Source organism: Camelus dromedarius, chromosome 16, assembly GCF_036321535.1.
Source record: "Camelus dromedarius isolate mCamDro1 chromosome 16, mCamDro1.pat, whole genome shotgun sequence".
NCBI lineage: Eukaryota > Metazoa > Chordata > Mammalia > Artiodactyla > Camelidae > Camelus > Camelus dromedarius.
Genome location: NC_087451.1, coordinates 20,833,578 through 20,846,657, shown reverse-complemented (window position 1 = coordinate 20,846,657; position 13,080 = coordinate 20,833,578). Strand labels below are relative to the sequence as shown.

General features: G+C 51.9%; 1 protein-coding gene across 4 annotated transcripts in view; it reads left to right on the top strand.

The window, feature by feature from the left end:
- GAS7 (growth arrest specific 7) overlaps positions 1 to 13,080 on the top strand; it is a 184,350-nt gene that overhangs the window by 136,924 nt on the left and 34,346 nt on the right. For 2 of the 4 annotated variants that reach the window (XM_031467632.2, XM_031467635.2), the window contains exons 3-4: positions 2,005 to 2,085; positions 12,692 to 12,776. In XM_031467632.2, coding sequence (XP_031323492.1) covers positions 2,005 to 2,085; positions 12,692 to 12,776 — 166 coding nt within the window. Of the gene's footprint in view, positions 1 to 2,004; positions 2,086 to 12,691; positions 12,778 to 13,080 lie in introns of all 4 variants that reach the window. The other 2 variants (XM_031467633.2, XM_031467634.2) reach the window with 2 other exon arrangements.

Genomic DNA, 13,080 nt, shown 5'->3' with positions numbered 1-13,080 from the left:
TGCCACACTGGCCTCTCTTCTCTGTAACTGGGATTCCCGTCGAGAGGCAGATGGGCCTCTCAGGGGCAGCTGCACCCTGCCCTTTGCTCTGGGCACGTTTCCATTAGCTACCTGAGGACTCGATTGCTTACTAGAGCTCTAGAGGCTCGGGAAGGAGGAGTGGGGACCAGTAGCTTCTCTGCTAAATATTAAGTGTCTGTTTCTCCCCACGGCTGGTGGTGTCTTGCAGTTGGCAGCGCACAGGGATGGACGAACGGGTGCGTGGATGGAAGAAAGAGTCTGTGCGTGAATCGGGAGCCCCTGCTATTGCCAGGAAATAAAATGGCAGAGTCCTCACATTGGCTGCTGGGTTTCCTTTCCCCTCCTCCCATCCTTTGCAAGAGAGCAGATTTACACTTTTATTTATTTACTTTTCAATAAGTTCACATCTTGAGGGGTACAGTGTTGCACAGACCCAGTGGCCTGAGCTAGAAGATTGCTTTGCAGTCTGACCCAAATGCTACTGTTTCCAAGGCATGAGTTACCTCCCCTCCCCTTCCTCTGGTTTTGTTCCATTTGCCACCAGGAGTCACTGTATTGTTCACTGCTTTGTATACATAGGCACATCTCTTGCCCGAATAGAATTCAGTTTCATCTCAGGCATGAACACCTTTTATTTTAAGAAGAGCTGTGGGTTCCCTCTGGTTCCAGAGACTCCGCTTATAACCAGAGCAATGGCCTCAGACCATAGCCTTCCAGACATATTTGCCGACTTGGAAGTCCAGCTCCCAGCAGACTTCTACCAGCTCCGAGATTTTGGAAGGAGCTGCTGGGTCTTCTTTTGAAGTAAGATTGGTGGCATCAACCACCGAAGGGGTGGAGGCCACAGTACCCAGTGGATAGTTCTCTGAGGACCTTTCCCGCTGTTCGGAGACTGGTGCTGTCTGTTTATCCCTGGAGAGAGGAGGTACGTCGGGTGGGAATCCACATCGTGCCGTCACGATGTCCATCCTCCTGTCGGCCCATCTGTCCAGGCGTCCGTCAAGTGAGGTGCCTTGTTTGAAAAGGGGAGCCAACCACAGATGTGGACCTTAGGAGATGAGATCAATGTCAAGGTTAAGATCTGTGCCTTGAGGTTTTGACAAAGTGCTTATTCCCTGGAAGGAGCTGGATGGAATGTTTGGGGGTGGGGCTCTGAGGTCAGGTTCTCAGACAAGTCTGAGACACACTTATGTGCAGGAGGTTCGAGGCGGGATGTGCTCTTGGGAGCACCTGAAGGGACTGTATTACCACCCGACTCCTACAGCCATAAGATCCTTACACCTAAATGATGAGTCTTAAGGTTTTAAGACCACTGATCAAAGCTGGAGGGCAAGAGTATGGGGCCTAGAAGACCAGTCAGCCCAGCTCCTTTATTTTAGATGAAGAGTCGGAGGACCAGAGAGGTAGCGTGCTTGCCCAGGGCTGCACAGCAGATGAGAGGCAGAACCGAGGCAAAAATCCAGTTCTCTAGAATCCTCTCTGGGCAACGGAGGAGGGAGAAGTGTCCAGTCAGATGCAGCAGCTTTAACTTAAACAAGATGCAGAATTGTAGACCAGGAAGAGGATCACTCGTGTGGCAGAGGACCCGTGTCTCTGTGCAAACCCCCGCCAGGGCTCCTTTCCTCTGGACTCGGGGGTTTCAGGTGACAATGGGCGTCTGGGGAGTGATGCCCAGTCAGCAGCTGGGATTCTGGGACGAGAGACCAAAGTGGAGGTGTGTGAGTTAGCAGCCTTGGGCGTAGCTGGAAGGCTACCTCCTCTGGTCCCAGCTGCATGGAGCAGGGTCCCCAGCAAAGAAGCTCTGTCATCACGGGAGGCAGGAAGGGAGATGGATGTGGGAGCAGAAGGCAGATTTCTGTTTCCCGAGGTTCAGGAGGAAGGTGGCAGCCATGTCTCTGTTTTTCCCAGCTAGTGCTGCTCTGTGACACTCCAAGCTTCTGCCCTGTGAAATTCTCAAAGCGGTTGTTTTCTTTCTTTGACCAGAGACCACCTGGGAGCGTCCCAGCAGTTCTCCTGGGATTCCAGCCAGCCCTGGCCCTCACCGGAGCTCTCTGCCTCCAACAGGTACTGTCCATGCGCTACGTTGGGGCATCCGGGAGGGACCGCACACACACCTTCATTGGAGAGGCCAAGACTCTGGATCCCGGGTCTGAAACCTGGCTAGGGATATGGTGGGCCAAACCTGGGGAAGGCTTTAGAAAGGACTCGGAGGCTCCATAGTCTATTTCCCCGTGGGATGGTGTCTCCCTGGCAGTGCCGGCAGCAGCTCTGGTCCCTCTCACTCCCTCTCAGGTGCTCAGGGAGAGGGGATGGTGAGGTGAGGTGAGGCATCAGAGCACTCCCCTGTCTGCCAGTGTGGAGACCCGAACCAGGGGCAGACTTGCTCCAAACATGGTTCCCCAAGGCATCAAGGAGTAGAAGCTAAAGGAGGCAGATGTTTCCAGGGAAATTTTCACACTGTTTGGAAAGGAAATAGATTCCTTGTGAAGGATATGAGTTCTCCGTCTGCATAGGTAATCAAGTGGAGGTCATCAAGGTAGACATTACTATAATAGGTGGGAGGTTTATTATTTACTCTTAGGAAGTACCTTGTTCTGAGATCCCAGGAGACAGACTGCAAGATGCAGCAGTGGGGAGAACAGCTTCTGACTTCTTGTGGTTTAGGCTTTGTTTTAAATGTCACCTCCTCCAAGAAGCCTCCCCGGCCGGCTTACTTTAGAGTCCACACCCATCACTCTGGATCCCCGCCTCCTGCTGTTTCCTTGCCCTTAGAGCACTCCTCCTGTTGTCTGTCACTCACCCACTCCAGACTGTAAGCTCCCTGAGGTGGAGACTTCATTTCTCCTTTTCTTTCGTAAACTCCTCAGTCCCCAGACAGAGCCTGGCCTCAGTGTTGAGTGAATTCACAAATGTCTCCATAATCATGTGGTGTGTGAAGCCCATTTGTTGGTTTTTGACTTCAGGCATCAATCTGAGGCCAGGCCTGGTGATGGTGATCGTGGTGGTGGTTGCAGCCTGGAATGTAAACATCAGTAGCTGTGACATCGTGGTTGCAGCTAGACAGGGGAGGGGAGGCAGGTTGTAGGGGAGGCACGTGGTAGGGGGTCAGGGGAGGGCAGAAGCAGCAGCCATACCCTCACCTCACTCCAGGGGAGGGGAGATGAGAGCCTCATAACCTTCTTGGAACACAAATAATTTACTTCAGGCATCCCAGGTAACCGAACGAAAAGCTGAAAGTCCTAAGAGGACTCTTAAACCCTGGGCCGGGGGAAAGGAGGTGCAGTGGGAGCGGGCCAGGGCCCCACCTGTCCTCGTGGAGAGACTAGGTGTTCTCCACCACTGATACACTCAGAAATCACAGTGTGAGCAAAGCGCATTACTCAGGGATGTGAAGACTGTTGGCAGGAGAACTCAGAACCGAAGTGGTGGCAGAACACACATCTGGAGAATCAGCTGAGGCCTGGGAGAGGGGATGTGTGGCTGTTTCCCATGGAAAGTTCTTCTAGGCTCTTGAAGTGTTTTTATATTTGTGATCGTGTGTCTGTCTGTATGTGTAATCACATATATATATTTCTTTTTAACTGTAATTGGCTAGGGGGATTAGGTGATTGAGTGAGTGAGCGTCCTGGGTACTGAACCCAGGACCTTGTACCTGCTAGGCACGCGCTCTACTGCTGAGCTCTACCCTCCCCACCCCACCTTTTTTTTTTTTTTTTTAAAGAAAGGAACCCCATGTGGGGCAAGGCCGTGGGGCACTTCCTCCTGATTTCATGATGCAGTGAGTGCTGCAGCCTCAGACCAAGTGGCCAGAAGTGGGGCCATCGGCCTTCCTGGCTGTCATGTGACAGTAGGCGTTTCCAGGCACACTGCCTTGTCTTTTGTTGCTGTTCTTGTGTTTTGTTTTTTTTATTTAAACAATAGAAATGCCTAGTGTGGATAATGTGAGGTGGGGCCCTCTATCCTGGCTGGTTCCAGGCCACCCGCACACTAGAAAGAAAATCCAGCTGTCTTTTTCGGCTGCAGTGGTCTGGGGAGCAGGACCAGGCTGTGACACAGGCCACGGGGGGAGGTGTGGGTGAGAGAGGACAGGTGAGGACTGCCAGGCTGTGCAGCCTGCTAGCGTGGGACTCGTCAGGGAACTTGCCCATTGAGTCGGTGGGGTCACCTCTCCAAAGCCCGCTGGCCCTGGTGCTGTCCCCGGCAGCATCCTGTCCCCTCTTTGCTGTTTGTGGGGCCATCCCCCAAAGGAGGGTTGGGAGATGCTGGCTCAGGCCCCCTGGCCCAGAGGCCTCGGCATGACAGATTCGTGCCTTCACGACCAGCCCAAGAGCTGTGTCCACCAGCACTGTGCTGGGTGCTGGGGCTCCGAGGGGCCAAGAAAGGTGGGAGACGTGGAAAGGGTCTGGTCCAGTGATGAGACCTGCCGAGGTGGCCAAGGCATTAGACAGTGTGTGGACCCCGACTGTCCCTCCCCTGCCCCACCCGCCCCAGGCACCTGATTCCCGTGGGATCCCAGATCTGCCAGGTCCTCTGCCAGAAAGGGCTCTGTGGTCAAATATGGTTGGAAATCCTGACTCCTCTCTGCCCCTTTGGAGACTGCACATCTGCTCAGAGAAGGCCTGAAGCGAAGACATCGTGTAACTCGGTGCTTCCGTCCTCGTGTGTGTGTTTGCATCCTGTGTTCATTGGTGTTAAGCTTCTCTGGCTCGAGTGCAGTGGTCCTCAACTCAGGGGTGATTTTTGCCTACCAGGGGGCATTTGGCCATGTCCGGGGACATTTTTGGCTGTCACTCTGGGGGGAGATGCTACAGGCCTCTAGTGGGTAGAGGCCAAGGATGCTACTAGACACCCTACGGTGCTCAGGACAGCACGGCCCCACCGCGAAGGATCATCCAGTCCCGTGTGTCAGCAGGGCCCGGGCTAGAAGCTCTTTTCTCGAGGGACTCAGCATCCTCTCAGCAGTGCTCGGGGTCAGACGACGGACCGCAGCCCATGGCAGTGAGAAGCAGCAACAAGGCCTGCAGGACCCCAGCTCACTGATCCTCAGACCCACGTACTGTTCCCCAGGCTTGGTACCTTGGAAGTCAACGGTGAAGCCTAGTCTAGTTGCAAGCATCCTTTCTCTTGCTCAGTAGTACCTAAGGGCACCTCTGACAATCGGTGACACCTTGGATTTCTGAGATTGCAACTCGTTAGACTGGGGCCTCGGGGCACGTCCCTTCTCACCAGGCCTCACTTTGCCCATTGGTAAGCCGAGGGCCGGGAGGAAGACCGTGGCTGGGGTGGGGCCTGACAGGCTCCCTGAGCCGGCGGAAGGCGCCATGGGGATTTCACTCTGAGCGTGACGGTTGGGACTCAGGTAAAAGTGAAATGCAGCAGAGGTGTCTGTCTTCCTAAGAAGCTGACTCCGTGAAGCAGCCAGGCAGCTCTTGGCTCGCCGTGGTGGGGTCGGGGGTCGTTACCTGCAAGGTGGGTGGGGGAGTGCGGAAGGAAAACTTAACTGCGTTTATTGACCACAAGCATCCCATGTAGCCGTTCGTGAAGATCATGGAAACACAGGTCAGGAAGAAGGAGGGCGGGAACCACAAATGAACCAGCCAAGCCAAGCTTAGGCAGCTCCCCTTTAAGGAGGCCTCGGGTGGAGGCGGCTGCGGGGCTCAGTTTTACTTTTGAGTCGAGCTTCTGGAGAGGGTTGGAAGGACCACCCCTGCACAGGGCTGGTTCTCCCTTCCTAGTACAGGTTTGTCTGATGCCTGAAGCATAGCCAGCCAGGTTGTCAGCTGGGGAGGGAGACCTGGAAACACACCCAGTGCCCCCCACACATCGGATCCTGCCCTTTGAATGTTGCGGGGTGCTTGGAGTCAGCACTGGGCCCCGGACTTTCCCTCCGTGGCTTCCTTTAATGTCACAGTGGGGGCTATGTTTATTCAGTAGCTTTACAGGAGGCACTTATTGCCAGGCTTTTTGGGCGAGGTCCACATAAGTAAAGTTGAAATCCAAACAGCACACCCAAAGCTCTAGTCAGTAACGACTGCTTGTGTTAAAAATCTCCTTCAGGCTGGTTTACTATGAAGTCGTGATTCAGAGAGAGAGAAGCAGTAACAGGCAGATGGAAAGAAAAAATGTGAGTGAAAAATGAGGGAGTTTCGGGGTAGAATGGATGACCACGTAGACCAGTGCTGTCCCCTAGAACCTTCTGCACCAACGGAAGTGTCCTGTATCTGCATAGTCCCGTATGGCAACCGCTGGCCACATGTGGCTCTCGGGTACCTGACATGATGTGTCATGCATGTGTGAGGGGCTGAATATTCAACTTCATTGAACATACTGTAGTGATTTTTAAACTGGGGAGTCATTTTAAGTTTACAGAAAAATTGCAACAACTGTGCAGAGAGTTCTTATATATACCCTTTACACAATTTCCCCTCGCGTGAGCGTCTTACGTCACCGGGGTACATTTGTCAAAACTAAGACATCGGTGTTGTACAGTATTATTAACTAAGCTAGATTTCATTCGATGTCACCAGCTTTTCCAAGATTGTCCTTCTGTTCTAGGATCCAATCCTGGATTCCGCGCTGCAGTTAGAGTTTACTGAAGTTGACATAGCCGCCTGTGGCTAGTGGCCGCCCCATCTGACTGGGCAGGGCCGGTGTGGGCAGTGAATCCCTTTCTGAGCTTTTGGGCCTGGATGTGTGTTGAGCTTGAATCTGTTTCCTTTCAGGATGGAGGAAATCTCTCTCTTACTGACTTACCCTGGGACGGGGGATGTCAGGAACCCTGGGTTCAGATGCTGGCTTTGCCTGGCCAGGAGCTTGACCCCCGCTCAGGGATTATGCTTGGATAAACAGCCTGCCACCAGCAGCCCCAGGAGAGCCAGGTCCCAGGGGAGTGAGCCAGTCCTCTTGTCCATCCGGGAAGGCCTGCCTTCGGGCCTGGAGTGTGTGCGGACAGACAGCTGTGCTTCCCCCAGGAAAAGGGCTCCAAGACCCAGGGCCCCACCCACACCACACTTTCTCCTCCAGATCAGGAAGCCCTGGGCGGCTGTCCCCTCCCACGCAGGAGCAAACGGGGACCCCTCCTCACTGCAGAATTAGCAAAACCTCCTGGCCTACAGCAGTTTCTGTGGCCCCAACTGGACCTCACCATGGCCCCCCTGGGAAGGCACAGGGGGCTCATGTTCCTTTAGAAGCCGGCTTCCTGTTGGCTGAGGCCCCAAAGGCCTGTTTAACCTTTGACACCCTGGAGAATAGCTGCAGCTTTCCAACCCCACACACCCACGGACACATGTGTTGTGGGTTCTCTTTGGGGGAATACAGTTTACATCTCAGACAACCAGGGAGGCAGTGGGGACAGGGTGGCCAGATAGAAATTTCAAAACCAGAAGAATTTCCAGACCAGAAGGCTATAAATGTGAAAACCAGTCCCCTGAACAGACCCGGGCAGGTGCAGCGCTCAGCCGGCGAGGTGGATGTGATGCTGGAAGGGCAGCCCTCCGTGGCCTCCTGGGCCTGGTGGGGCAGCGAGGCAGGGTGCTGCCTGCTGCGCAGTCAGAGATGCTGAGTTGCGGATCTGGCTCTGGTGCTTGCTTTCGTAGCCTGACTTCAAAACCTGCCTTCTGACAGCCCTCCACTGCATTTCCCGAAGTGGGTTCTGCAGCACCCCAGCTTTCCTGCACCCAAACGGTCCGTGTAAGTTCAGGACTACCTCGCTGCTGCGTCGTTTGAGATTCACAGAGCACATCAGCGTGTTTTAAAAGGCTTGCTGTAAACAAACAACGTCAAATCTGAATACTGGGGGCATTTGGACCACAAGACCCTGCCCTGTACGTTCACCACGGAACACATCCAGTGAACATCCCGCAGACTTGGTGCATGCATCGAACGCCTGGGGAGAGATTTCCTTTCTTCCGCCTTTGATGTCATAGTTGGGAGGGAAGAAGGATTTCAAAAACAAGGGCCCTCGGGCTGCCAGGTTTCTTCTGGTTGAGGAAGGAAATCACCTGTTTGTTCCAGAGAGAAGGGAGGTGAGGCCATCCCCACAGGAGGCAGGAGGAAGGTGTCAGGCCGATTTCCTGTTCGGAAGTGTTAAGTCTTGTCTTCGGGTTTCTTTAGGGCATAGAAGCTGGACAGTGGGACTCGGAGGACGGGTGTTTTATGTGGTGGATTGGAGTTGGGGATGGTACCAGACTGCAGGGAGGTGGAGTTCTGGGCAGCGGGTGACGCTGGCAATTCTGTGTGGCTTTGACTCTCGTGGGGACAGCTCTTTCTTTGCGTCTTATTTTCCGTTTTTATCCACTTCCCTCCCCCGCAAAGAGCCCCCCCTCCTTCCTACACAGGATCCAGCCCGCCTCTCACCATCCGTCTCCCAAGCTCTCTCTTTCACTGCCCATAAAGAGAAATAAAATGTGTATGTTTTTGTATTTGAAGTTACAAAAGTCACTAGATAGGGCTTTCTGTTCCCTTTTCTTATCTTAAAAACAGCTGAATTTGGCATTTTACATTTTTTTTCTTGTATCCCCAACTGAATTATGTTCCTTTGGTTATGAGTAATCCTTGATCAATTTTATTTTATTTTTTTCCCCTCGGAGGCTGGGTCACTGCACAGAAGTTCATGTGCCCAGTGCACAGTGAGGCCAGACAAACCACAGCATCGGAGTTCAGAGCAGAGGAAGATTGATTGCAGGGCCAAGCAAGGAGGACGGGTGGCTTGTGCTCAAAAACCCTGAACTCCCTGGTGGTTTTCGGGGAGAGGTTTTTATAGGTCAAATTTGGAGTGAGGGCTGCAGAGCGTGTGACTGTCTCCTAATTGGCTGGCGGTGAGGTAACAGGCGGTGCTCCAGGAATCCTGGTCCAGCCTGAAGCTGCTGTCCTCCACCTGGATGAGGGCCTTAGTTCCTGCAGAAGGACTTACTCGTATTGTTACGTGTGTCCCTGGAGGAGGAACCAGGACCCTGCCAAGCCTGCACTGTTGTTTCTTGGCGGTTCCTCCCTTGTTTCTGCATTCTCTCCTTTCCTTGATTAGCAACTGTTAGAATCTGCCCTTTGGAACTCGTCGGGGGGGGGGGGTCAAGGAGGCTGAATGAAGCCTATGTGCTACAAACAAGAAACGGGGGGCATGGAAACGATGTGTACTGGGGCGGACCCCATAGGGTACTGCTCGGTTTCATCTGGAGGCCTCGAAAGCACCCACTTCTGGCCTCGTTTGTTTTGGGGTCTCACCCTTGGCACTGGGGGCCCAGAGGCATGGGATTGCCAGTCAGGAGCGTTGTGGGTGAGATGTAACTGTTCAGATCCCCACTGATGACTTTTTTTGAAGATGTCAGGACTGTTTGAGTGAAATGCAGCAAGACAGGGTGTCAGAGCAGAGCTGCTGTGTGGGGAGAGATGGTTGAATGGAAAATTATTTTTTCTTCCTCAGTAATTGTTTTGACATGAGCAGTAATTAGCCAACAGCTGACAGACCAGAACTGAAGTGAGAACAAGAGGATGGATTAGAGGCAAATGCCGTGGCGTTAGACGGTTCCTGGCTGCCCTAAGCATGGGGGCTGCAAGCCTGGGGGAGGCTGGAAGCTGGGGATACAGAACGGTGTGTTGAGGGTGCACTTTTGAGGCGCTGTGAAGGGGCACAGCTGGGGTCAGAAGGGCAGCCTCTGCCCTCAGGAAGGTGGTTTACAAGGACCCGGCGCCATCAGAGGTAGTGACTGGTTCCAAACTAAGGCTTGCTCAGGTAAGAACTATGTGTTTCATTTTTGTGATCAACTGAACTTGATTCTGTTTTGTTGGTGGTGGTAGATTTTAGAGTCTGGCTTTGTGTAATAAACTGGGAAACTCACCAGGTGTTTCTATAGTGGTGCGATCTGAGCCTGGGTATTTCTTTATTGAGAGTTTGAATGACTTTGCCCATAAAACCACCTGGGTCCAGTGCCTTTTGGAAGGAGGTTATTTTTCAAAGTTTTTACTCATTTTGGTAAAAGGTGTCCTCTGAACCCCTTTTGATCCTGTGAGCCTTACGGAAGTCTTAATAGCATAGTTATAAATCATATGCTCTTGTATTAAATTTTTTTTCTACTATATTTGTCATGTTTATGTTTTCTAATTCTCAATTCTGAGCACTTGGGTTTTCTCTTACTCTCAAATTAGGCTGCTCTGCCTTTTTTATTGTTGTGATTCTCCACCCCTCTACCACCCCCATCTCGACTGCCCTGACACACACTGAACCAGCTAGGGTTGCTAATGTTATCCTGTCTCCTAACTCATTAACTTCTGTGGTCATATTTATATTCTTTTCTCATGCTTCCCTTTGATTTATTTTACTGGCTTTTAAAATTTGTTTCTAAATTCTTAAATTCTTAGTCCATTTATTTTTATTCTCTTGGCTTTGGTAATGAAATAATTAAGGCCATAGATTTTTCTCTAAATATAATTCAGGCCCTATCCCATTTGTTTTGATATGTTCTTCCTCCTTGTTTTCCAAATATTATGTAATTATAGTTTTAAACTCCTCTGTGACCTGAGATTGTTTCAGGGGGTATTTCCCTAAATTTCTGAACGTTTGGGAGTCCGAGGGAGAGGAACCTTGCGTATTTGTTCTTTCATTATTAGTATCTATTTTAATTGCTTTCTGGTCAAAGAATGTGGCTTGTGTTATTTATGCCTTCTGCAATTTATTGATATTTTATTTGTGGCTTGAATATGCCCAACTCTTTTTTTTTTTTAATGTTCCATGGCTTCTTGGCAAAAGATATTGTCTGTGTTTATAGGATATGACATTTAATACATCAAGTTCAATCAGCCAGCCTTTTAAATTAAGTTACCGAGATAGTCCACATCCTGACTTTTTGCCCACTAATCAGCCCAAGGCTGAGAGCAATATATTAAGGTTTCCTACTGTTGTTTTTAGATCCTCCAGCATTTGTGTTCTGTCCATGCCAGCCCTGTGCTCCTGGGTTAGTAAAAATTCCTCGAATGTTATGCCTTCCTTTGGGTTTTATTTAGCACCAGTCTAGTGCCTGCCTGACGTAGCTCATGCCTACATGAGTAGATTCTCTTTGACGACCTCAACATTCTCCGATGCCCTTGGAATCCTGGCCCCTACCCACCCCTCCTTTACCTAGAGGACTGCTGGCAACTATCAAGAGTTGGCTGGCCTCCTGAGGGCCCTGAGCGTGGCTGGCCATGCGGGGTTCATTTGCTGTCTCTTGTGGCTTCCCTAAGCCACTGCCCTGGGAGGCCAGCTCTGTGGCCAGTTTGCTGTCGCCCTGGAGTGTCTCTGCCCACTCTCCTTCTGGAGCTTGGAACCAACAGGCATATCAGGGAGAAATGCAGCCACCCGCGGGAATCTGCTGAGTGCATCTCTGCTTCCGAGTGGTCCTGGATTTTCTGGCTGTAGTTGGTGGAGAATGGAAGGGTCCTCCAGCATGAAAAAGGCTGTTTGTGGGGTGGCCTTTACACCCCATTGCTCGACCCCAGCCCTGCAAATGGGCAGGTGGTAGTGACTTCAACCCCTCCTGCTCCCCTTCCTCCCTCACTGCAGAGTGCTCTCAGCTGGATGTCGGCTGGTGAATTTTTCTCCAGGCTGACCTTCAGTGTCTGTGTTGTAGCAAGTCCGCCAAGCCCGGGGCCTGAGGAAGGCATGCTTTCCCGGTCTCCAGAGATCATGCAGGCTTGAGGTTCAAGGCCACCAGATTCAGGAACAGAAGCAATGACCTTCCCTCTCTCCATCCCTCCCATCTCTTGTCGTGGGATACTCTGTAATTTACAGACCCCTTTTGCAAGTATTGTCTTGTTTGATTTTCATATCAACAAAGTAGGTTTAGAGACGAGGTGGGATTGTCCCCATTTTACAGATTCAGAAACTGAGGCTCATGTAACTACACCTGTGAGAGGGCAGGACCGCCTCTGAGAGCTGAGGATGCATGGGCTGCAGTGTGTACCTGTGGTGTCAGGAGCAGGCAGCAATGACAGGGAATTTGAATTGGCCACAATGGGAGTGTTGATGCCACAGAAATTGGCAAATGCTGCGGACCAGGCTCCCCATCCCCCCTTGGAGAGCAGGTGTATCAGCTCACGTTAGGAGTATGAATGAGTGTCATAGGGGTAGAATTTTAGGGCCTTGAATTTTTTTTTTTTTTTGGTAAACTTTCAGGAGAACCGTGACTCAAGAAGGATGTCATGTGATCCTCTGACTATTAATTGGTAAAGCCAAATTTCATGGAAACCAGTGAAGCCAGTCCTCTTTTCACTGTACTCACATTTCACTAAGGGTGAGAAGGTCCTTAGGGAGAAGTTCCTCAGTGGGATTTGCAGGAAGGTGGCCCAGGACCATCTGAACCTGTAGAGAAAGATAGGACCCTCGATCAGCACCAGTGACCACAGTTGACGCGGCATTGTCTGTGGTGGCTGTTTGACTCCGACGATTTCAGCTTTTTCTACACATCTTCCTTTTCCTCTCTGGTCCAAAAGGAAACTTGGTCCCCCAAGAGTTCGGTAGTTGCGTGCTGGGGGTTAGAGAGAGGCTCTCAACCCATTTCCAGCTCCAGACACTGGGGAGATCCTGAGAGGTGGTCCTAGCCGTGCACGACCCTTCAGAACCAGGCGATGAGGTGGGAGAAGGTCAGCGGTGCCCGCCTGTGGCCAGCACGGCGTCTGAGCGGTGTTTCTGTCCCCGCAGTGAATGGATACCACACGTCAGGGACCCCAGCGCACCCTCCCGAGACTGCCCACATGAGTGTCCGAAAGTCCACCGGTGATTCCCAGGTAAGGGGTCCTGTTTCGGGAGGTAGGGGGAGCCATTTAGGCAGAGCCAGGGAGGTGTCTTTAGGACGGGGATGCTGTGGGGATCCAGGTGGCTACAGCCCTGTTCTGCCCCATGTAGAAAGTGGCTGGTGTCCAGGTCGTTCCAGCGTCCCTTCGGGGAGAGCAGACCGCTGTGGTCTGCTGGTTTTCTCTAGAAGCTGAGGGTGGTTTGGATGGGGTGATGGTGATGGAATTACAGCTGTTCCATCCTGCTGTCTGGATTTTGCAGCACTCTGAAGAATGTGGACGAGGCCAGGCCATTTT